General features: G+C 47.1%; 1 protein-coding gene across 3 annotated transcripts in view; it reads left to right on the plus strand.

Moving 5' to 3' along the window:
* The window catches only part of FHL3 (four and a half LIM domains 3), a 52,354-nt gene extending 30,850 nt beyond the window's left edge, over window positions 1-21,504 (plus strand). For all 3 annotated transcript variants that reach the window (XM_029571213.1, XM_029571212.1, XM_029571214.1), the window contains exons 2-6: window positions 5,562-5,744; window positions 6,753-6,927; window positions 10,635-10,804; window positions 11,656-11,842; window positions 13,845-21,504. In XM_029571213.1, the coding sequence (XP_029427073.1) occupies window positions 5,589-5,744; window positions 6,753-6,927; window positions 10,635-10,804; window positions 11,656-11,842; window positions 13,845-13,996 (840 nt within the window). In that variant the 5' untranslated portion in view covers window positions 5,562-5,588 and the 3' untranslated portion in view covers window positions 13,997-21,504. The remainder of the gene's footprint in view (window positions 1-5,561; window positions 5,745-6,752; window positions 6,928-10,634; window positions 10,805-11,655; window positions 11,843-13,844) is intronic.
* The last annotated feature ends 4,712 nt before the right edge of the window (window positions 21,505-26,216 follow it).

Genomic DNA, 26,216 nt, shown 5'->3' on the forward strand with positions numbered 1-26,216 from the left:
AATTTTGAAGCCTGAGCCGAGATCTTGGAAATAACTCTGGTACCAGAGAGCATCACGCTTCTTCAGATGGCTCAGAAAACCTAATTGGAGCCGGCATGGGCAGGCTGTCTACTCCATGCCGAGGCTGCAATATTTTGCACAGGTTTTGTCATTGAGGAGAGCAGTGCTCGTCTTCTGAAGCATTTACCCGATCAGGAAACCTGGCCTGCTCTGCTGGAGCACCCTCTAAGGACTCCTCAAGACTGGTGACTGGACAAAGGATGTAGGTAGGAACAGACCATCCTTAATGATGTCATAAACCGGAGCCGGCCCGGTGGATAATTGCACTGCCATGCAGAAGGGCCCCGGGTTCAGTCCCTGCATTCGGTCCTCCGATCGGCAGGGGCGGCGGTAGCATTGTCTAAGGGTGACGCCAAGTGGCTGGATTCGGTCCCCATGAGAGCAGGGATCTAGTAGGAGCCCTTGTGCTGCGCCCCCTCCGCTCAGGATTGTCACTGTAATGACTGAGAGAGAATATAATATAAGGGAAAAATTTGCCAGGTAGTTGCAAATGAAAGTTGCTGGGGCCAGACTGAGCAGGAGGAAAGCTGCCGGGTTAATCCCCCCACCCCTCTCCCAAACATGTCCTAAGTGCAGTGGCAATCTGAGCAAGGTGTAGAGGGGCAAAGAGAGGCCCCAATGGCCGTGTCCTTGTTCCTGAGCTGACTCCAGTAAGGGAGCATTCATCGGACCTACCTTTTCATTACCAGTCCGGATGCTGTCATGTAAAATTAAGAGCTTTGGTGTCACTCCATGATCCTGAGAAAAGGATGCCTTTGCAGTTCCCGGTGACAGGAAAGTGCTATGAAGATTGGGAGGCAGAAATCCATCCGGAGCCTGCTGATCATGGGAGAGGATTGCCAGCTGGATCCATCCCCCCCCCCCCCAGAACAGACTGAACGAGTCCTGGTTTTACTTATGTCCCTGTATGCAATGGGGTAAAACCAGGACTGGATCAACCTGTCTGGGGGTGGAGGATTCAGTTGACCATGCTAGTGATGAAAACCAATAGCCAGGGCTGGTGCGTCCCAATGGCGAACTAGGCAGGCGCCTAGGGCACCAGCCATTAGGGAGCAGCAATATGGGGCCACGAGCAGAGCCCGTCCCACTCACAGCTGAGAGAAGTAGAGTCTAGGCGGGCCGCGAGCGGCACCCATGCTGCTCGCGGCCGAGAAATGCAGAGTCATGAGGAGCCACAAAGGGTGCCTCTGGTTTTCTGTGTGTGTACAAGAGAGCAATGGTGTGTGTTAGGGAGCCTGTGGAAGGGTGCGTGTGTGAATGAGTCAAGGAACCTAAGTGAGTATAAGACGGGGACTGTCTGAGTGAATGAGGTCAGGGCCGGAGCCTGGACGGGGGGGGGGGGGGGGGGGTTTGAGCACAAGACAAGGATCACCTGGGGCACCTAATGCCCTGCCAGTAACCAAACCACTATTTGATTGCCATTGGCCACAGGACCTCTGAAATTTGGTGGCCATGTGACCAGTTAGAATGAGGGATTTAGAGGGGGTTTTTATGGTCTGTATTTAAGCCCTGGATTTCTGTCCCCTCGGTGCCTCTTTTTCAGATGGCGAGAGCAGCATCCCTGTGCACCCTCCCAAGTCCCAATGAGTTTATTTAGTGCGATACGGTGTCCTTTCACCCTGTTAACCCCACTGAACCCTCCATTCCCCTAAAGATATGCTGCTTGTGTGATCCACCAACTCCTTACATGGACAGGACAGGTCAATATTCCAGAGCCGATATCGGGCATTCATCATTAAATGGGGACGATTTATTGCCTCCTTCCTAGCGGATTGTTTTATGTCTCTTCTTGCGTCTACAGGGCTTAAGATTTTTGGAAATGTCAAGAGAGGTTTCCCTCATGCCACGTATATTTTTGGCCAATTTAGATTTCTGAATAGGCACAGCAAAGCCTGGAAATATTTGTGCAGCTTACATTTATGGAGATGTTTCATCCTCAAAGTAATAAAAGTTGCATGTGCTCTACTCTTTCTCCCCACCAGTTGTTTCCAGCTGCTGGGGAATGGTGGGCGGGGAGGAGAGCGAAGGCATACTTTTTGGTTGTGTACAATCCAAGGAACTTTCTGGAGCCTTATGTTAGGGGTAACATCAAGGAGACATTGCAAATGGCATCAAATGGACATTGTAGAAGCCACATCGAGAGCTTATGACCACTCTTTTTGGATCTTCCCTCAACACCCAGTGTCCCTGAGGAGAGGGAAGAAGAGAGAAGAGAGAGGGCCCAACTAGATCAATGGTTTTTCATGTGTTTTTCAGGACAGACAGATCCAGTCCTGGTTGTACCAGACTGCAGTTCCCCTGAAGGAGACGACATTCTGTGGAACGCAAATGCATGTGGATCTTGGAAAAATCCCACCCATGCCAGAAGCCTCACGCTCCCTTCCCCTACCCAACGTCTTCTGTAGGTAGGACAGCAAAGGCAGAGTATTGGGGTCAGCACCCAGAGCAATCTCACAAACTTTCTTAGCAAAGGAACTGCAAGTGGTAAACTGAAGACAGAATCAACTGGCAATGAAGGGGAAGTAGAGAACTGGAAACCTCACATTTGTTCAGAGAGAGCCCTGGACGAGGATATATTTTAGGGTTGGAGAAGGCAAGCCTAGAAGAATGTTTCTGAATTTATTTTTTTACGCCAGTTTTTCTTCTGACCGGTCAGCTCATCGTGGATGCTGCCTCTCTAACTACCTGATTTATATAGATCCTAACTTTCAGGGTCTATGGATGCTGTCCTTCTCTCCCTTCCATAACATAGGAAGGATAAAGTATGTCTAAAAATCCAGAGGCATGTGTGGGTGTAGCCACTGATGTTTCACAATATTTAATTCCACTAGCCATGACAGTAAGATTAACTGGGTGAGAGGGTTAGAAAACCAGGCTAGTCAGAATCCTGGAATGTTTTCAGCCCTATCAAAATCATTTTTAAAAGCATTCTTCCAGAATTATGTTTTGTGGTTCCTACGGGCTGATGGTCACAGGCTTACTCATGGCCCCAAACGGATCCTTTTCTCTTTCACCTTAATGTGGGTCTGGAGGTTTTGCTTCTTGCAAGGTGCTAACAATTCTCTTGCTCCATACTGTGTGGAAGCAGAGTCCTTTTTGCTATATTTTTAGCCTGTGTTCCGAAGGAAAAAAGGATTGTGTGTGTGTGTCTTTTTTGTGTTTAGTATCCTGTTCACACCAGGTTTGCAGGACGTGTCGGGGTTCTGACCAGGGTATTAATGCTGGAAAGTAGACTGCACTAGTTCTGTGTGGGACATTATATGTACAGAACTCTGTGAAAGCAGGCCCTGCGGTGCTGCCTATTGCTTAGAAATAAATACATTTAAAACATTCAGATTTGTTCTTGCTGGGATGCCTGTTACAGGGCTTTGGAGTGAGTGAGTGTCTGCCACAAGGTGCGAGAGACCAGCGCACTCTGTCATACTTGCCAGCGACTTGCCTTAAGCAACAGTACCGATGAAGAAAAGTGGTTAAACCAGATGAAGTCATTAAAATATCCTCATTTAAAGTTCTGATTTTGTTCTTATTTGTTTGTGAGGAGATCTTAATGTTCAAAAGGTGATAGTAGCTTTTTTTATTTTGGGTAGTTTGGAGAGTCCCTCTTAGTAGTTCCCTGATTTTTGAGTTTGAGAGTAATACCGCTGCTGTGCTGTTCATTATCAGACACCGCTCCCCCCCATATGCAGTTGTCCAGCTGAGGCAGGTAAAGCATGAACATTTTAAGAGCCAACATGGGGCAACGAGATTATAAAACTAGGGGTGGGACTAGGTCCATACTTGGCCCCACACACCACCTTATTCCAAGATAGTGATAGAGCTATAACTAGGGCAAGAAGAGAGGAGGTAGAGGAACATGATGCAGTGAAGCCACATTATTGCTGCTGTCTTGGCATATATTAATTTATAAGTAAAAACTGAAATTCACAATTTGTACACCTAATCCCTTGTACATGTATTCATACACACACACACACACTCTGAAAGTGATCCTAAATCACGTAATCTCCTCTAAATCATTTTAGCTTGAAAATTGAGTTCTAGAACTGCATTGCTTGGCAGCCTTACCTGTGTTAATCTGCAAGGAGGTAAAGTGATGGGCCTTTGGTTGCCCCTCCTTGATGTTTGTCCTGGAGTCGGCCGCCTATGTCCAACAGTTAGTACACACAGAGAGTCCTTATGGTGCCCCAAGCTGCTGTGAATTGAATTGCTGGAGAGACCGAACAAGGTCCTCCTGTCCTACAAAAGCCTCAAACAATTCAGCAATCATCTAGCAATGGGGAACCAAAAGTGGGTCAATAACTGGAGGTCACCAAATCAACTTTTGGCAAAGCTGAAAGGGAAATGATTGCTTAAAGGTGCAGCTGCTTTGTTGTTCAGTCATGGGGAATGATCCACCTGATCAAATAAGAAGCTTTATGCATTTTTAGTAACTAGAGTAAAAGGCAAGAAGCTGAGACACCCGAGTTCAAATCCTGCTTCTGCCACTGACATGCTGTGACTGTGAACAAGTCACAAGGAGGTCAATATTCAAAGTGCATTGAGCTCTAGTTAACTGGATAAGTATAACTTATACAGCTAAGTAGCAGCCTGACTATGTGCCTTTGTTCAGCGGCCTCCGCTTAACCGCCTAAGTCACTTATACAACTAAAAAGTTAGCCACATAACTTGGGAGTGTGTAGTGGGCAGATCAGGGCAGAGTGAGTTAGCCATATAAGTTATGTGACTACCAATATTCGGTCTTAGTTGCATAAGTTATGTGGCTGAGTTTAGACGAACAGTTACAGCTTGTGTACGTGTATATTCAGCGGCTTAGCCATGCCGCTGAATATACTGTGGAACTTAGCCGAGTAAGTTATATCCAGCTGTAAATATTATCCCCTTTATCTCCTGTTGCCTTAAGTACCCGCTAATAGGCCAATGCAGAAAGGTGCATTCAGGCGAATCCACCTTTCTGCCTACACTTCAGCGCGCTTTTTCTGTGCGCAAAACTTACCCAAATAAATCTGTACTTATCCGGGGAAGTGGCAACAGCTGCCACCTTGTACCCGGATAAAGCCCTAAAGATCGGAAGATTATGGAGACGCGGGTGAGAGCCAGGGCCATGGGCTGAAAAGGGAGAAATGAAGAATTTAGCCCGACACTGGGAAGCCGGAGCCCGCTGCACAGGTTTTCTCCACTTTGCAAGGCATTTCAGTACAAGTGGCTGGGATCTTTAAGTAAGGGCTGCCTCCTCTCACTCTACCCAGTTAAAATGTGCGTTTGCATAGCTTTAGCTTACTGCATTGGGCTTTGTTAAATATTAATAATCTGGGCACATTTCATTAGTGCCCAGATTGTTGCATTGGCCTGTTAGGTCGGGTCCTCTGGATCAGGATGTATGGACCGCGAGATCTCATGAATATTCAGTGAAGGTAACCTGAAAAGCAGACCCATGGTGGGGTAGGGGGGCGTGCATCTGCAGGTGTTCTCTGTCTAATTCGTCTTTATCTCCCGTTTCTCAGCTGCTGGTGGAGCCCCAGTAAAGAATCATGAGTGATAACTTTGACTGTGACAGCTGCAAGGAATCCCTGTATGGGAGGAAGTACATTCAGATGGATGACGGGCCGCACTGCATCCCTTGCTACGACAATCTTTTTGCTAACACGTGTGATGAATGTAAAGAGTTGATTGGCCACGATGCGAGGGTGAGTAGGTGATGAGACAGTGGCGTGCACACGAGAAACTGGACAGAAATGCTCCACTCCAGAGCTTCCCAAACTAACCAATGCGACCCCATTTTAGCACTTAAAAATTCACATGGCCCCAATGGATGACCAAAACAAATTAGCAGAGGTACGGTCCCCCTCCAACAATCACTCCTTCTCACCCTCCCCACACTCCAGCTGATTCTCTCTCTCCCCCAAGTGATTCTCTGTCATCCCACCCCCCATTCCCTCTTCATTCTCATTCCCATCCTCTCTCGCCTCTCAGCATCATCTCCCCCCCCCCCCCCCCCCCCAGAAGAGTGCCGCCATGCTATCCCCCTACTGAAGGTTTTGTAATCTCCAGTTTGGGACGCCCTGTTCTACCCTCAAATACTTTCTCTTCTTCTGGGGCCTTCTTTGCTGTGTTATGCTTAGGGCTGGATTTAAGATTTTGGCACCCGTAGCCCCTTCTTTTCCTGCTGCAGAGCAGTGTGGGCAGTGAGCAGAATGCCCCTCTGGCACCTCTCTGAAGTGCTGCTTGCCCCTAAAGCAAGGAGAAAACAGGCTCCTCTTTGCTCCAGATATTTGGCACCTTAGACAAATCCAGGCTTGGTCTTGCCCACCGAAGGTAAGTACACAAGACGATGAGCCAGGGCCATGAATGGTGAGGCTCATTGGAGATTTAGCTCGAAGGCAATCTGCTGTGGAACAGTATGAATTAATGTCGAGGACCCGTCTTATCAGGGCACCATCTTAAGAGGGCATTTCTGATTTTGGCAGTCTCATGTGAACATGTTCCACCCCCAGTTAGAAGAGCACCTTCATAAACACCATAAATTTTAAATAAATAAAAAATAAAGAGGACAGCACCACCTGCGATGTGCATTGCAGACTGACTGCACACACCTAGAAATAATCCTTGCCTTGCTTGTAAGGCAGATCTTCCCCTGTCTCCCTCGTGCGCTGAGCATCCCCTTTCCCAACTCTTCTCTTTCCATTGACTCGCAGGAGCTGTACTATGAGGACCGTCACTACCACGAGCACTGCTTCCGTTGCTTCCGCTGTGACCGGTCCCTGGCAGATGAGCCTTTCACCTGCCAGGGAGATGAGCTCCTCTGCAACGATTGCTACTGTAGCGAATACTCATCCAAGTGCATCTACTGTGAGAAGACGGTCATGCCAGGTATGCGACAGGCCTGCGAGCGTGGCTTTCCATCGCATTGTAAAACCTCATTCATTTTAACTCCATGTGTTAGGTAGCATGCTGTCTGCAGCCAGGGCACTGAGGCTCCTAACATCTCTTTATTTCTTTTCAGTTCTTGTTTTTATTTTACCCAGGAATTTATCAGCATTTTTTATAACAAAATACTGGGAGAAATTGGTGGGGGGAAAATGACTTGACCTTTTTCCATCAATAAGCAGGCTGAATTAGTCATGCTCAATGGGGTGCCATCATCAGACAGCATCAGGCGGAGCTGTCTCACAAAGCTAGTAGAGCTTTCAGCTGTACTGGACATGTGCAGCAGTTCCTGCACAATCCACTGTTCAGAACTCTCCTTTGTCTCTTTTTTTTTTTCTCTGCGCTGTGCACAGACAGTGGAATCTTCTCTCTCCTCAACTGTTTTTTCACCTCTGCCAACCCAGCAACAGCACTATTTAGTGTTACGATGTCTGCCCGGAAGACTTCCGGTTTTAAATATTGTTTGTGTGGACATATGTCCGTAACGGACAGGCATAATTATCATCTATGCCTCGAGCTGGATCATGACTAGGCCTCCTGCAGGGATTGTGGAAGAACAATGACCTGAGCACAGAAACAATGGCGAAAATAGCCCGACTTCTGCTGGGAGGAAAAGAGAAATCCCCTATCACAGCCTCCCCAGCTCATCTCCACAAGAACCAGAGCAGGGAAGGTAGGTGATCGGCATTCTCCTCTCTGGGTCCAATTGTGCAGACTACAACCCAGGAGCTCTGGCCGGCCTCCTTGGAATTGACCTATGCGCTGAAGACTGCTTTGAAAACCACTTTAAAGTATGGGAAAATGCAAGGCGCCAAACCAAAAAAACACCATTCGGCACCAATCTTGGCTGTGCACATAGCTCGCAACTCGCATCGGTTGACTCATGAAGCACAATCCAAGCCGACGCATGTCACAGAGCATCAATCGACGCATGAGGCTTCTCTGTGTATGCCACATGACACATACCGTGCTGAAGTCTTAAAAACAGCATGCCTTGAAGGAGCATAAGAAAAATGCCACAACTGAGCAAGTTATAGAGACACCTCAGCAAAAATAATCAGTCTTTAAGATTCTTCATCGGCCCATTTGCCTACAATAATTCGTGGCCAAGATGTCCCTGCTCCCCCATCAAAGCATTCATGTCCAAGGATCCTGTTTCAATCATCACGGGGCAGTGGACATTAGCTGCTCCCTCGATTGCTCATGGAGACTAGCAGGGAAGACAGGCCTGCACTCCATGCCCACTGCACCCACATGGGAGTCCATCACCTTCTCATCAAGACCAGGAGCATGCCTCAACATATGACATTTATATGGGCAGCTTTGCTACATCACTGATTACCACGAGGAGTCTACTCTGTCTATAAAACTGCCATTCATTTTCCCACTAGTGGTCCCAGACCCTTGCTCATGTCTAGTCTATGACAACAAGGTCTATGCCTCCAGTTTCCAGAACAAGTCTCTTCCCTTTTACCACTGGGACAACCAGCAATGAATGAACAGGAACAAATATTGCGGTTCCTTCAACTGCACAATTAATTGGATGTGCTCACTAGACCTCAAGGATGCATCAGCACATATCCTCATATACCCATTTTGCAGGCAGTACTTTTGCTTCAAGGTGGCTAACCAACCATATCAATCCAAAGTTCTCCCCTTTGGACTGTTTGCCCCCAGGTGCTTTACAAAATGCCTTGCTGTGGCGATGCCATTCTTATGCAGGTCAGGAATTCGAGTTTTTCCACACCTGGATGACTGGCTGATTGTAGCCCCTGACAAACAGGTTCTCCTAATGGACTCGAACAACAATCAGTTGCTTGGAAACTTTGGGATTCCTGATCAACTACAAAAAGTCAATACTGCAACCAACCCAATCCCTACAATTCATAGGGGCTCAGATCGACTCCGAGCAAGAGCCTTCCTTTCCAAGGACAAAGCCTAGACCCTACCCAACTTAGTGACTTGTTTGCTTATAACACCACTTTCTAGTTCTTCTGAGACACATGGCAGCAGCTCTACATATAGTACCTTTTAACTCTCCTTCATATGCACTGCAAGCCTCCAGTTTCAGTGGAATCAGTTTTTTCATCCTCTATCAACCACAGTTCAGATAACAAGCCGCATGAAGACAGACATTTGCTGGTGAATCCGTCCACACATACTCTCCAGCCAATGCCGTACCAGATTATACTATCCACCGACGCTTCCACGATAGGATGGGGAGCCAATCTACATCATTTCAAAACACAGAATCTCTGATCTCAACAGGAAAGAGGTCTGCACAGAAACATATTGGAACTCTGAGCAACGTGATTCGCACTGATAGCCTTCCCTCACTTTCTCAAGGAGAAGACATAATGATTCATACAGACAAACAAGTTGCCCTGTTTTATGAGCATGGCTAATGCAGCCTGCTTATCGATGGGGGAAAAAAGCAGGTTTGCTTACTGTAAATGGTGTATTCGGTAGATAGCAGGATGAATTAGCCATGCGATCCCGCCCTCTTCCCTGAAGAAGACTTCAAAGCTTTGAAATAGACTGAAGAGAGTTCTGGAACTCTGGATTGCCGTGCATGACCAGTCCAGCTGAAAGCCCTGCTAGCTTTAAGAGGCAGCTCTGCCTGTTGACGTCACCCCACTGAGCATGGCTAATTCATCTTATCTACGGAAAACGCTGTTTACGGTAAGCAAACTTGCTTTTTTTTTTTGCTGGGTAAATGTAATTTTTGTTATAAACGCTGATAAATTATCAGGAAAAATAAACTGAAAAGGAATGTCCTGCTTATTCTGTATAGTTTTCAGTCTTAGCTGGAAGGAAAATTGGTGTGGCTGCATCTCTGGATTAAAAATGATTTTCCCTCCTCAGTTACTGCAGAGAGGCAGGACGGGGCATGTTCTTATGAATATTCAGAAAGACGCTTTATTGTTGGAGACCTTCATTTTCAAGGGCGGGGGGGTATTTTCTCCAGGAATTTATCAGTGCTTATTATAAAGAACAGAAATAGGCAAAAGCCAGTGAGTAATTTGAACATGTAAAATGTATTTATGCAATTTATATTCTACCTTTCAGTTACTTCAAAGCTGATTACATTCAGGTACTGTAGGCAATTGATTTCCACTGTTTTTGTTCATTATAATACACATAGAAATTCCTTGAAAAATAAGATAAAAACTGAAACCAAAGGTCCCATTTATTATTGAATGATGTTTCCAACCATCTGGCCATGGACTCATTTGGTGGCCCCTCAAGAGAAACAGTGGTCAAACATGAAAATAGTGCCCGAGTTTCTGTGCATAACAGAATGAATGCCCTCCAATGCCTTCTTTTTTCTGAATGGAGCAGATGTCATGGTGGTGCCATGTCTTTGATGTCCAGAAGTGTGACTCCTTCCAGATCCCGGAGGGAGTGACGACCTGGACTCTCGGGGAAGGAAGAAAAAGGAATCAAACAGAGAGAGCCACTGGGGGTACTCCACCTACCTCCATGCACATCTCAAGTTTCTGCTTTACTTCGGGAGAATTGAACCTGTGTAGCCATGGGGCTGTCTCCCTCCACCTTCACATAAATAAAGTAGAGCCAATCTGCCATCTCCTGCCTGTCTAACACGGTGACCTCCTCTCCCCCCCCCCCCCTCCTCTTTGTCCTGGCAGGTTCCCGCAAGCTGGAGTACAATGGACAGACCTGGCACGAGCTCTGTTTCACATGCAGCAGCTGCAAACAGCCCATTGGTTCCTGCTCCTTCATCCCCGTGAACAAGGATCACTACTGCATCCCCTGCTACGAGAGCAAATTTGCACCTCGTTGCACCCACTGCAAGAAGGTGAGGCTGCTGACCCCTGGAGCGCTGGATGCTGGTTGCACGGATGATCCAAGTGACCACCTGACTTGATGATCCAAGTGCCATGCCAAGTGACCACCTGACTTGAGCAAGATTAGCTGAGCTGAAATGCTTCTGAATGGTGCACAATGCTCTGTCCTTAAAAGAAGAAAAGGACTTAGTAGTAAAGTAATATTTTCCATAATTTTGGGGCTTGGCATGCATTGGAGAACTGTGTGTTCCCAGCTAGTGACATTCAAACCTCCAGCTGTGTTTAACAGGAACTGCCGTGCTCCCTCCCATCGCTCATTAATAGGTTCATGGCAGGGAGGGAGGCGAGAAGGCATGGTTGCAGGGCAACTTCAAATATAGCATTGGGACAAAAGTCCCGAAGCAAAGAAAATGTGCATCATACTCTGACATTTTATTTCTTTTAAGAGTCTGCAGCTTTATACTTGTACATCTATGCAGGGGGCATTGTAGCCATAGCTGGCCCTTAGGAGCTGCTTTAAGTGGAAGAAACTGGGATTGGTTTAGAGTTGGGGTGGGAAATGCGAACACTTGGAGAAGCATTTTAGGTGACTGAAGGGCAAAAGGAAATGCTTTTGATGAAAATTAGAAAGCAGAGTTGCGTCAAATTCTCGTGATTCCATGGAGTGTGATGTGGCCCACATTGGTGAAGACTCTAGTTCAACCTGCGGGAGAAACCAAATGTCCTGCATGCATGGCCAGACCTCTGCTCCCATATGGGGCTGGGCCGCAGCAGAATCCAAACAGGGGAGAGGGAGGAAGGAGTAGCCCAAACCCTAGGTCTGTCAGTCCATGTGATGTCCCTCTTTCTCTTCCATCTGTAGTCGCTGACTAAAGGAGGTGTGACGTACCGCGACGAGCCCTGGCACAAGGAATGCTTCGTCTGCACGGGCTGCAAGTCTCAGCTGGCTGGGCAGCAGTTCACCTCCCAGGAAGAAAAGCCGTACTGCATTAAATGCTTTGGGAATCTCTATGCCAAAAAATGTTCAGCCTGCGTAGCACCAATCACAGGTAAGTCACCATCTTCACAGCCCTAGAAAAGTCACAAATTACTTTTCTTCTCCAGGGGACAGACTGCAGCTAGCGCCTTCTAGAAGGGACGGTTGAGTGCTGACTTGAATGCCTCACGTCCCCACACGAGCCATGCCACGTTTCAGCAAAGATAGGCTGTGAAATCCCTGCATGAGGCTTGGATAACCCATGAACCTCATCCCCCGCATGTCTGGAAGTGCCTGTAGTTGTACACTAGTGCAAAGCCTTGCCGGATGAGAGCCAGGGTGCTTGCCTGGTCTTTGACTCCCGCAGGAAGAAATCTGGCTTCCCTCCAGCCTCTCAGTGCCTGTCTCCCTTATTATTATGACTGAATCTCATAGATTTCTACAGTAGGCAGCCATTGTTTGTCTTTAAGCTTGATGGCTCCAGGTTATCAGAGTCAGGCCAGGCCAGTCCTGCTTTCCTCCCATTCCATCCTGCTTTATTGTTAAAGAATATGCAACTTCAAGCCTATGGATGCCACAAGGTGAAAGCAGGACCAGCTGAGCCTGCCCCTGATGGAGTTGGTAACCCTATACCTCTCTATGTCCAGAGTGGTACTAAAGTAGTCAAATGCCACAGGTGGATACAAGAACTTGAAACTGAAAAATCCGGGTTCTAACAGTTCACGACAAGCAAAGTGATCACATCCAAAACCCCTCATATGTCTGAGCCGCATATATTTGCAATAACATTTTCCATTCAGCACATCAGTGGCAACGCAGGAACCTCAAGAGTTTGAAGCCGCTCGGGATTTGAAACATCAGTCTCGGTACATTTTTTGAGAACGTTTTTGATTAGTGAATTAATTTAAAAAATGAGCATGGCACTTACATGCCATGGATCTTTTCTTTCCTTTAGCAACCACTGCGAGAAGAGCGCCCGACACCTGCCTTGTTTCATTTTATGAGAGGTCCGTGCCTGGCGTGGTGGTTCAAGGCTTCCTAAGGGAAAGAAAAGATACTGAAGAGATCCGTGCTTTTTCACTTTCAAGTTTGGGTGCTACTCAGGCAGGAAGGGTGGCAGCCTCTGTGCCCCTATATCAAGAAAAGGTGTTTGCTGAAGGACTACACTGGGATGATCACTTCTTGGCCTTTTGGCTAAGATCCAAGCCTTGAACTGAGAACGTTTGGTTGATTGGGTTTTTTTTTCTTGGCCTTTTGCTGATCCTGTAAAAATGGCAATTTGCTACCCATCTCCAGTGGGGACATGACGAAAAGACAATTGCCAAAAGCAAGATTATTAAACCTTCTGCAAAAGTCTGTGTCTGTCTGTCTGTCTGTGTATAGATAGATCTATCTGGGGATGAAGAAAGTTACATTCCATACTTTTTCAAAGAATCTAACTTTCTGCAGTTCATGGACTCTGACACTGGATTACAAACTGACCTTTCTAATTTTAAGGATGTTTGCACTTTTTAAATTCTGATTAGATCAGCAGGCATCCATTAGTTGAGATAATTTTGACATTACTCTTAGCCAGATTAAGGTGAGTATAGGCTGGATCCCTCAAAGTTGTGTTGGTTGCATGATATGTTTTGTAAACTCAGCTGACTCGGGTCATAATAATGACCTTGGTCTGGCCATTGCTTTCTTTTGATACCGATGTGGGTCTGGTGATATGAAATGTACCCAGTTTTACTAATTACTGAAAACAAACAACTTCTTGTCCCTTCAAGGACCTGTTAAAGCTTCTAGTCTGGAGCATACAAAGTCTGGTTCTTCCTTGAACATTCATCAGGCAGTGCTCATCTGATGCTGACCTGATGTCACCCCCTTAAAGACTTGTTCTGCAGTTTGCATGCCACTGTTGGCAAGGGATGGCTTTAATTCATTACTCATCTAACATATGTTCCCTAACCCCTCTGAAGCCCTCGACCCTCGTCCCTTAAAGTCATGATGTTGATATCTGTGTATCTGCTCGTGAAATGCTCTAAGCTTGGGTGTCTTCCCTTAACCTCCCCTCCCCCCTTTCCTTTCAGGGTTTGGAGGCAGCAAATATATTTCCTTCGAAGATCGCCACTGGCACCAAAACTGCTTCAAGTGCTCCCGCTGTGCAACCTCACTGGTGGGGAAAGGCTTCATTCCCAGCAAGGGGGAAATATTCTGCCGTAACTGCAGCAGCGACCTATGAAGCCATCTGCCTCAGGAGCTTTCATGCGCAGACTACATTTCAGAAGCTTATCCACTTATTCAGGAGCAGACGAGCAGAGCTTCGCTGAATAATGACACTTAGAAACATGTGGCAAAAAAACCAACAAAAAATAATGGAAAAGCTGTTTAAAAAAAAAAAAAAAAAAAGCTTTCTATTTTTTTATAATTTAGATTTCACAGCTTCAGTATGCCACTCTTCCATTTACCTGATTCCCCTGTCTTAGGAGCCATCCTAAATAGTAATATGAGAGCTTTTTGTAACTGGGTAAAGGTTGCATTGCAGAGAAGTGGGAGGAGAAGAAACTAGTCCTTAATTCTTCCTTTTATAATACTTCTTGTACACCATGGGTCCGGCTTACCGTCCCACCCCTGCCCCGCATCTCTCTTCAGGGTTGATGTCAGCTTATGCCCGCGAGATACAATTTTTAAGTGGATAAACTTCAGCTTGACCATGTGACTCCTCAGTCTTTTGCTTGATTCTATCCAGATGTTTGTAACTGGACTCTCCCCAGCCAAGGCAATAATATCCCTACCCCCTCAATTTAAAGTGTTTAATTTTACGGTATAAAAAAACGAGAGCAGACCTGGTTCTAGCTCTGTTTATACACAGGGTGGGAAATGATAGTCACCTACCCTTGCAATACATTTTGAAATATTTTTGGTTTTCCAGGCTTGTGCATAGTCCAGGCATTGAAATGGGTCCTTCATTTTACATTACCTGCAAAAAAAAAAAAAAAAAATGTGTGTACAAAATGGTTTAATGAGTTTCCATGTCTATAAAATATTCAGTTTCTAGATGTCCTAATGTGCTGGGGAAAGACGCAGAGCTAAAATCTTGGGGTAGTGCTCCTCTCTGTGTGGACCGTGTGGGCTGAAAGAGCGGACATTGTCTAAACCGGACAGACAGCGACCAGGAAGGAGAGGCTTAAGCCTTCAGCACATGGGACAAGGGACAGAGTTCCTGCGCTGGAGCTGCCGCTGCTCCTAGAAACCCCACACAGAGACTGTAAGCTGCCTTTCTGTTTGTTTGGAGACCTCTCTCCCCCAGAGCCTTGGTATGTAGGCTGGAGGTACTACCAGCCTCTGGGAGCTGTGCTCTCCCCTCCCCCAGCCGCACTTTGATTTTGATAAGAGGCAGGGTCAAACCAGTCCTGTTGCTTTTTCTCTTTTTCTTTCCTTTTTTGGTCACTTTCTCCTCTGTTGGAGCCTCTGGGACTGTAAGCACATTTGGAGGGCCTCCTCCTTCCTGCATATATTCACTTTGAAGGACATGGGGAAGGAAATGCCCTCCAAGATCGGAGCTGTGGCTGCAGGATTGTGACGCTGAGGCTCTTAGCATGGATCCTGGGGTTACATGGAGCACAGGGTCAGACCAGCAATGTTATCATCCCAAAAGGAAAAAATACATTGAGAGCTTGGTGTAGGCTTGAACCTCTGTTCCTTCCCTGATGCTGCTTTAAGATCCCTGAGAGTCCCCGGAGGCATTAGAGCAGATGGAAGCAGGCCTCAGACTTTCTGAAGAAAAACACTGAAGAATTTAAAAGTCCCTCCTCTCCCCTTTTGAAGAAGTGTGGCGCTGTATCCTAGCACTATCCACCCTCTCAGCACTTCAACCTGATTGGCTGAGTTGAAATGGCACTTGAGTCCTCTCTGTCAGCGTCGGCCCACCTAACTGCATGGCCTTTTTGGGCTTAGACGGCCGTTCTTATCAAACACAGTAATAAAATATTCAGCAGGGTGGATCAGTCGGCACAAGCAACCTCTGGCCATGAGATGTGAGAGCCTGGCAGGCACAAGGGGCTTTCTCCAAGTGTCTATGTGCCACAAAGGTGGCGGGTGACGCTTGCAGACAGATGATGCCCGTTTCATCTGGGTGCAAAGGTTCTTCTCAAAATTGCATCTTTCTTCAAAGAATGTGGAGTTTGTCCCTGCGGTGGCAGACGCTGTGGCTGGGCATGTGCGTGCTAAATGTTCTATGTTCCCCATACGTACCATGGATCAGTCCAGACCGTGGGTTGTCTTCCCCTTCCAGCAGATGGATTCAGAGCAAAAACTGAGAAGGAGGTCCCTTATTAGCTGGTGCGCCCTCTGTATCCCCTCAGTATTTCTCTGACTCCAGCAGATGGCGGTTGCACCTACGGTTCCCCACTAAGCTTAGAAAGGATAGTTCTTTTACTTGTATATCTTTATCCTTTCTCTTGTTACTTACTTGGATGGATCTTAAAAAAAAAAACCCAAAAACACCAGAAGTTAGGAAATTTAAGAGTCTCTGGTGGTGTTCTGTTTTTGGCTGAACTTGCAGGCAGGACTCCTGTCAGGGACGTTCCAATCACTTTGTCTATTATTCTCCTTTCTCTCTTTTGGGGTAAGTTGTGAATTTAACTTTCAGCACTGCCCTTTTTTGCTGCCTGGGGTGAAAGTTGGTGGTCCAGCCTCTCCCCCCATTTTAGCGACCCACTGTCCTGAGATGTCGTTTTCCTCAGGGACAGCTTGATACGGTCAGAGACGCGACATCCCTCTGATTTAAAAAAATATATATATATATATACGCAGTCAGGTCTTGCGCCTGACTGTTTGGTCACCTCTATCAGTAGCAGCGTTGATTGGGGAAGTTCCGCTGCCGGCAGCCTAAGGAGGTTTTTTTCCTTTACTTTCTACTTAGCTCCATGCCGCGCTCCGCTCAATGCTCCGCCAGCGGGCGATCGACAGGGTGTTCCATCTTCTTCAGTCGTTAGGATGGGTGATCAATTTTGCCAAGAGCAGGCTCATGCTGTCACAATTCCTCGATTTTTTTGGGGACACACTTCGACACCGAAGTGAGCAAGGTCTCTCTTCATCTGGAGCGAGCGCAGTCTCTTCTTTCTCAGGTGCAGCGTTTTCGAGACCTCCAGCTCCCCACAGCCTGGGACTACTTGCAGGTCCTGGGAACCAGGGCTTCCATTAGATGTAGTCCGTGGGCTTTTGCGCATATGCGTCCTTTGCAAAGAGTCTTGCTTTCCTGATGGAAGCCGATATCCCAAGAATTTCAGACCCCTCTGCCTCTCCCACCCATGGTCAGCGCCAGCCTATCCTGGTGGCTCAATCTGGATCACTTACTGCAGGGGGTGGACTTGGAGATCCCCCAATGGGTAGTCATCACCACGGATGCCAGTCTCTCCGGCTGGGGAGCGGTGTGCGGGAGGCAGGTGGTGCAGGGACAATGGTCTTCGGAACAAGCAACTTGACCTATCAACCGTCTGGAGACGAGAGCAGTCCGCCTTGCGCTGCAGCGTTTCCTTCCGCTGATTCAGGGTCGCGCGGTTCGAGTACTCTCAACCATCAAGGAGGGGCCAGAAGTCTACATGTATTGCAGGAGACCGACCAGCTCATGCCGTGGGCAGAGCTCCATCTCTCCCGCCTGGCGGCGTCGCACATCGCGGGAGTGGACAATGTTCAAGCAGACTTCTTGAGTCGTCAGCACATCGACCCCGGAGAATGGGAGGCAGTATCACTTCTCTTCCAGAGGTGGGGGGTCCCCCATCTAGACCTGATGGCCACTCAAAGAAACGCGAAGGCCCCGCACTTCTTCAGTCGCAGAAGGGAGCATGACACAGAAGGCGTAGATGCCCTAGTCCTCCAGTGGCCGCAGAACATCCTGCTATACGTATTTCCACCCTGGCCCCAGTGGGAAAGGTACTCCGAAGAATCTAGATTCACCAGCGGCTCGTCTTCTTGGTGGCTCCGGAGTGGGCCCGTCGTCCATGGTTTGCAGACTTAGTCAACCTGGCAGAGGAAGACCCTCTGCATCTGGGCCATCTACCGAACCTCCTACGATGGGCCAGTATTTTTCAACCAGGTAGAATGCTTCTGTCTTGCGGCCTGGCTTCTGAGAGGCGCAGGCTGAGAAAACGAGGGTATCCTGAAGTGGTTATATCTACTCTCCTAAAGGCTCGGAAAACTTCCACCTCGGTAGCCTATGTCCGGGTCTGGAAGGTTTTTGAGTCCTGGTGTGTGTCTTCGCATATCTCACCACGTCAGGTGACTATAGCCCAGATACTGGATTTCTTGCAACGGGGTCTCGACTTGGGTTTAGTCTTCAATTCCCTGAGAGTTCGGGTGGCGGCTCTTGGAGCGCTCTTACATCACCTAGACAGAGCTCCGCTTTCCTCACATCCCGATATTGTTCAGTTCCTGCGAGGGATGAAACACGTCAGACCGCCGATTCGCGGGTTATGCCCCTCGTGGAGCTTAAACTTGGTACTTCGGATTCTGGGAGGTCCGCCTTTCGAACCTTTACGAGGAGCCACTCTCAAGGATCTCACTTTGAAGACAGTGTTCCTGGTGTCCATTTCTTCTGCCCGCCAGATCTTGGAGCTTTGAGTTTTATCGTGCAGGGAGCCTTACCTCCGCTTCACGGATTCGGGAGTCTCCTTGACCAGAGTTCCATCTTTCTTTTTTTTTTTTTTAATTCATTTTCATCTACAATTAAGTAATCACTCTTACTTCCAACAAAATTAGACATACATAAGCATATGTTAAAGCACAGTTACAACACAGGAAATCTTCAACAATATCCACAAGCAGATAGCCCAAAAATAATCTTTAAACATATAATCTATATTAATCATATACTCATGACCCCCACAATAAAGGAAATAAAGAAACAACTAGAGGGGGGGGGTGAAGAAATCCTGGGAGTAAATAAAGAAAATATATATAGAAACAGGCTGTGTATCCAACACTATATAACGTGTACTTTCAGGGACTAGATTGTTACTAAGGATTGGGTAGTTATGGTCCTAGCGTTTATAAGGATTTCAGTTGTTCTGGAATAAAGAAAATGAAGGACTCATCATTCACTTTTACGAGACATTTACAGGGATATCTTAGTGTAAAACTATAACCAAGAGCCGTTACTTGGTGCTTTTAAGGTCAGAAATTCACCGCGGCTCTCCTGTTTGACTCGAGTGAGGTCAGGATAAATTCTGACCTGCTGAGTAAAGACTCTAGTTGATAAATTTTTAAAATATCTTTGCATTATTTGACTTAAATCAGCCTCATTGAAAAAAGTCACTATCAGGGTTCCCCGTTTATATACTTCTTCCACAGAACTTTCCAAGAACTGCGTTAAATTCTCTAGTATCTCAGGCTTATTTTGGTTGTTTCTTACACTAGGAGTTATTGGTACAAAAGACAGCTTATTCACTACAGGTAAATATTGTTCTTCAAATCTTAACACGTCCAACATAAACTTTTTCAAGGTTATAAGCAAATCTTGGCCTAAAATTCTAGGAAAATTCAAGAAACGTAGGTTTAATCTTCTATTAAAATTTTCCAGTTGTTCTAGTCTCCTATTATGATAGTTTATGTCCTTGATTAATTTAACCACACAGTCTGAGTTCTTAGTGGTCAATAGTTCTGCTTTTCCAATCTGTTCTTTAAATCCAGAAGTCTGCTGCTCCATTTTCCCTTCCATCACTTCCATCTTTTTCTTTACACGCCTCAGTTCTGACCCGTGTTCCTTGTGACACTGGCCTAAGGTGGCCATTAAATCCCATAACGCTTCCAGCGTTACAACCTCAGGTTTAGGTGGCATATGAAAAGACTCACCCAAATCTTCCAGATGGGCTAAGTCACTTTCCTCCCTTGCTGTCCCGGGCATTCCTGTCGCTCCAGCCGAGGTTCCAGATTCTCTGTCCGGCGTTGAGGTCAGAAAACACGCCCCAGCTCCAACGCTATTCGGGTCCTCCGACCGCGACTGTGCTAAGCTCTGCCCGGGTGAGACCGCTCTCGAGCCCCCACCATCCGGAGTCACACATTCGACGTCGTCCAACGGCGCCCCGGGCTTGGGAGAGGAGCCAGACAATCTCGGGACCTGAGGAGGTTGAAGGTACGGAGGGCTCAGTCACCTCCCCTGGTGGTTCCCTCGCTCCCTCGAGGTTACTCACAGCGGGGAATTCACCCTCCTTTTCGATGGTTGGAGTGGAACGGTAAGATGTTATCAATCTCTGTGAAGAGGGCATAGCAGCTTCGGTGGGATACAAGCGAACTTTGCCCTTTCTTTTATGAGGCATCTTAAGAAGAAACGTGAGCAGACAGAGAGAGCGTTCCTCCGATCCAACTTACACAGCCGCCATCTTGCCCCGAGTTCCATCTTTTTTGCTAAAGGTGGTCTCGGCCTTCCATTTGAATCAATCGGTGGAACTCCCATCCTTTTCTGCAGAGGATTCCAGAGAACTTCACTGGCTCGAATTCAGGCGTATGCTCATGCGCCATTTGGAGATTACTAATGATTTTCGCCTATCGGACCACCTCTTTGTCCTCTGGAGTGGCCCTAAGAAGGGACACAAGGCTTTGAAGACCTCCATTTCTCGCTGGCTGAAGGAAGCAATCTCGGTCGCTTACATTGGTGCTGGTCAACAGCCTCCGGTGGGCATCAAGGCTCACTCCCTCCGGGCTCAAGCAGCTTCCTGGGCTGAAAGCCAAGTGGTCTCTCTGCAGGAAATTTGCAGAACAGCCACCTGGAAGTCTTTGCACACATTTGCTCGTCACTATCGTTTGAACCTCCAGCCACCGGTTATGGGTTCTTTTGGGGCGCAGGTCATTCGAGCTGGGCTATCAGGGACCCACCATACTTAGGGAAGCTTTGGTACATCCCATGGTCTGGACTGATCATGGTATGTACAGGGAAAAGAAAATTATTCCTTGCCTGCTAATTTTCGTTCCAGTAGTACCATGGATCAGTCCAGACGCCCACCCTTGGAATATGGGGGGTTTTTGGGGTACATTTTTCAGCTCGACTGTCTCATTTCGGTCTCAGGATTGGTTTGTAACTGACTAAGAATTCATTTTGCAAGTTTCGCTTGTTTGGTTACTCATGTCTTTCTAATTGTTTGGCTTGTTCCATCCACAGTTCAAGTTAGTTTTGACAGATCCATCCAAGGTGTTTTTCTTTCTTGCTTGGATATTCTTAATACTGAGGGGATACAGAGGGCGCACCAGCTAATAAGGGACTGCCTTCTCAGTTTTTGCTCTGACTCAATCTGCTGGAAGGGGGAGACAACCCACGGTATGGACTGATCCATGGTACTACAGGAACGAAAATTAGCAGGTAAGGAATAATTTTCTTTTAGCAGTCTAGCAGCATTTTCCTAATGACAAACGCATTCAGCTCTTCTGCAATGACAACAATGCAGAATTGAAGATAGTTTTTTCCAGTCTGTACAAAAGAACATAAAACGTAACCTAAGATTAGGTTAACAACAATGTATTTTTAACCAGGATATACAACTGGCCCCACTCAGCACAGCTGACGTTGGAGATGGCCGTAAAGGCATGGCCAACGCTGTCGATCATGAAGTAGGCCAACATACTAATGACCGACCTATTGTTTGATGACAGATGGTGAACACAGCCTGAGCTTCCAGTTCCAATTTCTCTATGCAGTAATTGAGTGTTTTAAAAAAAAAAAAAAAAAAAAAAAGGAGGGGAGTTTGCAATTTGATCCACCAAATGAAGCAGGTACGAAGTGAAAGGTCTATGATTGACTGCTCCGTAAACAAGGTCAGTGTCTCATTTCTACCCAGAAAATTTCATCAGATAGATGTGGAAACGGTGAATGGTTATAAGAGGTGGAGACAGTATGTGGTCTGCTGCTGCGCACACCCCCAGGACTGTCTTCTTGGGTCAGCCAAATAGGCCTAATATAGACCCGTGTTCCCAGTCATGCTAATTTAGATAACGTGTGTGTATTTGATTGCAGCTAGCAGTAGTTTTTGTGAGGAAGAGGGGGGTTGATTAAAAACCAGGATTTGTGGAGCATTCTGTGGCTTTTTCAGCGCTGGACAGCCTTGCCCATGAGAGGGTGAAGGGGGAGAGCAGTCCAGCCTCGCCTCACCTGTTCGCACCTCCCATTCTGGAAGCACAAGACCAGGGAATGTTTTGCTCCGTTTTACAGTTCTACGTGTAAGAGAGAGAATGAAGGTGTTTGGTCTGTTTTGATACCAAAAGTGGAAATGAGTTTGAGCAGCTGGTTTAGGATTTAGAAGAGCAGGTACAGTACGCTGTGAGCTGAGCATGCAGGCTGGAGGAAGACTTTCACTTTGTTCGGCTGGTATTTTGTATACAGATATCTATGTAAATGTGCGTCACCTTTGTAACTGGACACCGTTTGGGAACGCAGGCAAGATCTGCCTTTCCGAATGGAATGGGCCAGCCCCATGGCAGGTGCTGGGCACTGCCATACCAGGTCTTTGACCCTCGAGTTGGCTGCAGATGCTTCAGAGGGAGCAGCGAAGGGAATCTCGGCTATCGCACGACAGCAGCACCCAGGGCGCTAGGTGCTAAAGGTCTTCACCCATTTTGTATCTATGGGGGAAATGCTCAGTACGCGGGGTCCCGGCTGGACTTGTTTGATGGAGCTGCAGTTTGCGGCTCCTGGCTGGAATGAGATGGGGGGGGAAATGCCCCCTGAGTGGTTGCGAGTGGAGGTTCACAGCACCGCGGAGGCGGTAGAGGCTGGTTCAGATTGAGCTGATGCCAAAGGAACAGAAGGAAGTCACCTGTCCATAAAGTTATGCATGTTGTACTTGGTTATTAAGTGTATAATATGATTCACACTAAGTTTTTTGTTATTTTGACAGCTTTGATGCAGGCAGGTCAGAGTTTGCAGTGTGTTTGTTTTTGGGGGGGGGGGGGGGGGGGGGGGGTTCTGAGCTTTGTAGGTTGTCCACCTCATCACTGAATTGTTTTCTTGTCTGGTGGCTGAACACAAATTACTTTTTTTTTGCCTGCTTTACAGTGATTTAGCCCTGTTCTCTGAACGTGCAGCCATGGGGGCGAAGGTGTGAGATTTGGCTCCCAAAGGCAATGACCATAAAACAAATGCAGATGTCTGAACTAGAAAAACCAGTCAATGCTGTCATATCACAATCTGCCACCTTCGTACACATTGAGGATCACCTGTAAGCATGATGTAGGGTCTTTAGAAAAGACATTTTCTGTAGCCTGCAAAATAAATTTCATTTGTGTTTCTATAAAGCATACATAATAATAAAGTATTCATATGGAACCACATTGTGGCCTTTATTTTGTGCCTGCGGGTTGTGAAAGACTGGATCCGAGCCCTTCTGTACAGGGTTAGCCTGGCCTCGAGAGGAAGTCTAAGCCCGGTCCACTTCAGTGGAAATGAATATTGAAACAAAGATTTTGCTTCAAGCCCTTGGCCTTGTAAAAAGTTTTTTGTTTTGTATTCTAGGATTCTACCATTAGGTAACAGCTCTTTGAGGCCAAACCACACATCACTCTGTGATTGTGCTGAAGACTCTTCCATCAATACTGCTATTTCTGTGAATAGGCCTGGGTGAATTTGGAGATTTCTTGATTCCTTTCTTTAAGAGTTGCCTGAGGTCATGTGCACAGACTGGGCCTTTACTTGGACACTGACCAGGGGATGTGGGGGTGAGGGAGGTGTCACGTGTAAGAATAAATTGAACACTATTTTACACGCGCTGCCTGTAAACACCACATTGAATAAGATCAGGTTCTTTGCCAATTAATTCAACCTAGTGTGATCCTCCCAGAATGTAACCATTTCGCTTCATCCCGGCTGTCGGCCCCTCCTTACTCTGTTTTCTGGGGTCTCCGAAGCCTTCCCTTTACAGCTCCTGGGTATCCATTTACTTCATCGGGGACCCCATCAAAATTCATAATAAAAAAAGAATCCCCTGCACGAGTCTGGAAGTTTATGCAGAGAGCCTGGAGGGCCAAGAAGAAATCATTTCCGTCCTCTGGCTGAGAGGAATCAGCGGGAGACTAAGACCTCATTACTACCTTCCTAACAAAGTCACTGGCCACGTAAAGCTGAAATTGTCACGTTCCATCTCTGTCCCCTGCAAAGCACTGGCACTTCCTGCCCAGGACCGACACCTTTTCAGCGTGCTTGCTATTTTTTTTTTCCTATAAGTTTCAAACCTTAGAAAACAGACAAAAAAAAAAGGGTTGAATTAGCACTTATGAGTGAGAATGACAATCATCAAGGCTTCAACGCTTGCTACTGTCCATTCCCTCATCTTTCATATACATTCAGAGGTCGAGCATCACTATCTTGGAGTCTCTCCCACATGTATTTAAGTTTACAATCCTTGACACTAAGCTCTCGGAGCTTGTCCCTGTCCAGCAGTGAGTGCACATGGATTTAATTGCTTACTACAAAGGTGGCTATATTTAGAAACGTCTGCAGATGTGAGCTGGCAGTCCCTTGTAAAAGTGAGGTGGCTGCCAGGCGGATACCTAAAGGCCGAGGGGCATCTCGTGGTACGTTCCTGTATTGAACGAGAAATAAACATTTTGTTCTTTTTTCACTGGTTAATCCCTGGCTTCCTGACTGCCTACGTGCGGCACCTCCTCTACCAGGCAGAAGTCTCGGCCCATGTCAGAGCCTGGCTTGCCATCTGGTGGGAAGCAGGGCCCTGTAATCTTAGTCACAGACCACAGCACTCCAAGAGGGTTTCTGGGGGATGTGGCTTTCTATTTTTTTTGCAGTAACCCTGGACCTGCAGTTAGCAAGCTAAACTATTTATAGATGGGGAGGATCTCCCCATGCCTTAACCACCCCACCCCCAATGCGCAAGGTTCTTTTCCCTCCCCCTTCCCTTTGTTGCATTTTAATGAGATGTCAGGGTTTGTCCCCTTTGATTCTACCGAAATGTCACAAAGTCTGATGCATCCTCTAGAGCAGACTTTGGTGACGGGGCCAGATGTTCTAAGCTTATTTTCCCTTGGGAAAACCCTGTTAGTGTATCTGGATGCAGGTCTGTTTTCCAAGTATAGCCCTGGTAATGCACAATCAGGCCGATTTAATAAAAGCTGCGGGAGAGCCGGCGCTCTGAGTTGAGCGCCGGCTCTCCCGACGCGCACCCAGGTACCTCTCCTGGGCGTGAGATTCTGTATTTAAATGAGGTGGTGTGCTGTATTTAAATGAGATCCCTAGCGCCTCCTTAATTTTACCAGCGTCTGTTTTTGAACCCGCCGACGGCCATGGGTTTGGAAAACGGACACCTGCAAAATTGAGCATCTGTTCTCCAACCCGCCAGCCGGCGAGCAGATTTTTTTTTTTTTTTTTTTTTACTTTTGGGGCCTCCGACTTAATATCACTATGATATTAAGTCGGAGGGTGTACAGGAAAGCAGTTTTTTCTGCTCTTCTGTAAACCTTTCACGGTTCTTTCAAAGTTAACGCCTGCCCGTTAACACACACCATACTGTATCGGCCTGAATGTGACCATTCCATAGAGCGATCTGGGCAAACAAATTCTTATTAATGACTAGTAGAATCCCCATTCTTTGCCCTGGTGTGGCTGTCATAAAGTAACCACACCTGGATAAGTGATTTGCCTTGTTCATCTCTAGCATGCGCTCAGATGTTTTTTCCCAACAACGGTTGGCGAGATCCATAGCAATGGCCAGCTTAAAGCGATAACCGGCCCAAGCAGCTCTTGCTTAGGTGGACCTCTATCAGGATTTGTTCCCACTGCAGTGTTGTTGCTTTCATGTCCCGCTACCACACTTTGTCTTCTGGTGAGGTGCCTGCTTCACACTTGTGCCTGGGACTGGTTGCGCATTCCCATGAAATGTGAGCCACAGCAGGCGCCCTGACCCTAAACGCAGCCTGGTAACCCGAGGACCGTACCAATGGAAAACAGACACCTCCGCGAGCAGCTGCCCCCACAGGCAACAGGATCTGCAAACCTGTCGGCCTTGAGGCAAGGCATAGAAACAGAGTACAAATCCATGGAAGCCATGGCTCGGCCTGTTGCAGCTGGCATGGAGCTGAGTGGCAACCCTGGCTCTGCCATGGCTCTTACAGAAATGTCTTCGAGTCGTGTGCACAGTGCATGCGAGTTGTGGGAGGCATGTGTAGAGATGCCCATGGGGGACGGGTCTGAATGTGTTAAAGGTCACCCAAGGGGAGGAGTAGGGCACATGGAGAGGAGCGATGACTGCCGCAGTTTTACCCCAGTGCATTGCTGGCCTTTCTAAGAGGACTGGAACCCCACTGTTGTGTTTTTTTTTTTATAATAGGCCCGATTTTATCGAGGTGCATCTGACTCAGCTTGTCCCTTTTGAGCTAGATTCATCTGAACTTTTCTGCATTAAATTTAGGTACTAGTTTGATCGTTCGAGGTGGGGTTTGTACTTTTGGAATGAAATGTATTTGGCTAG

The sequence above is a fragment of the Rhinatrema bivittatum genome, chromosome 11 (assembly GCF_901001135.1).
Source record: "Rhinatrema bivittatum chromosome 11, aRhiBiv1.1, whole genome shotgun sequence".
NCBI lineage: Eukaryota > Metazoa > Chordata > Amphibia > Gymnophiona > Rhinatrematidae > Rhinatrema > Rhinatrema bivittatum.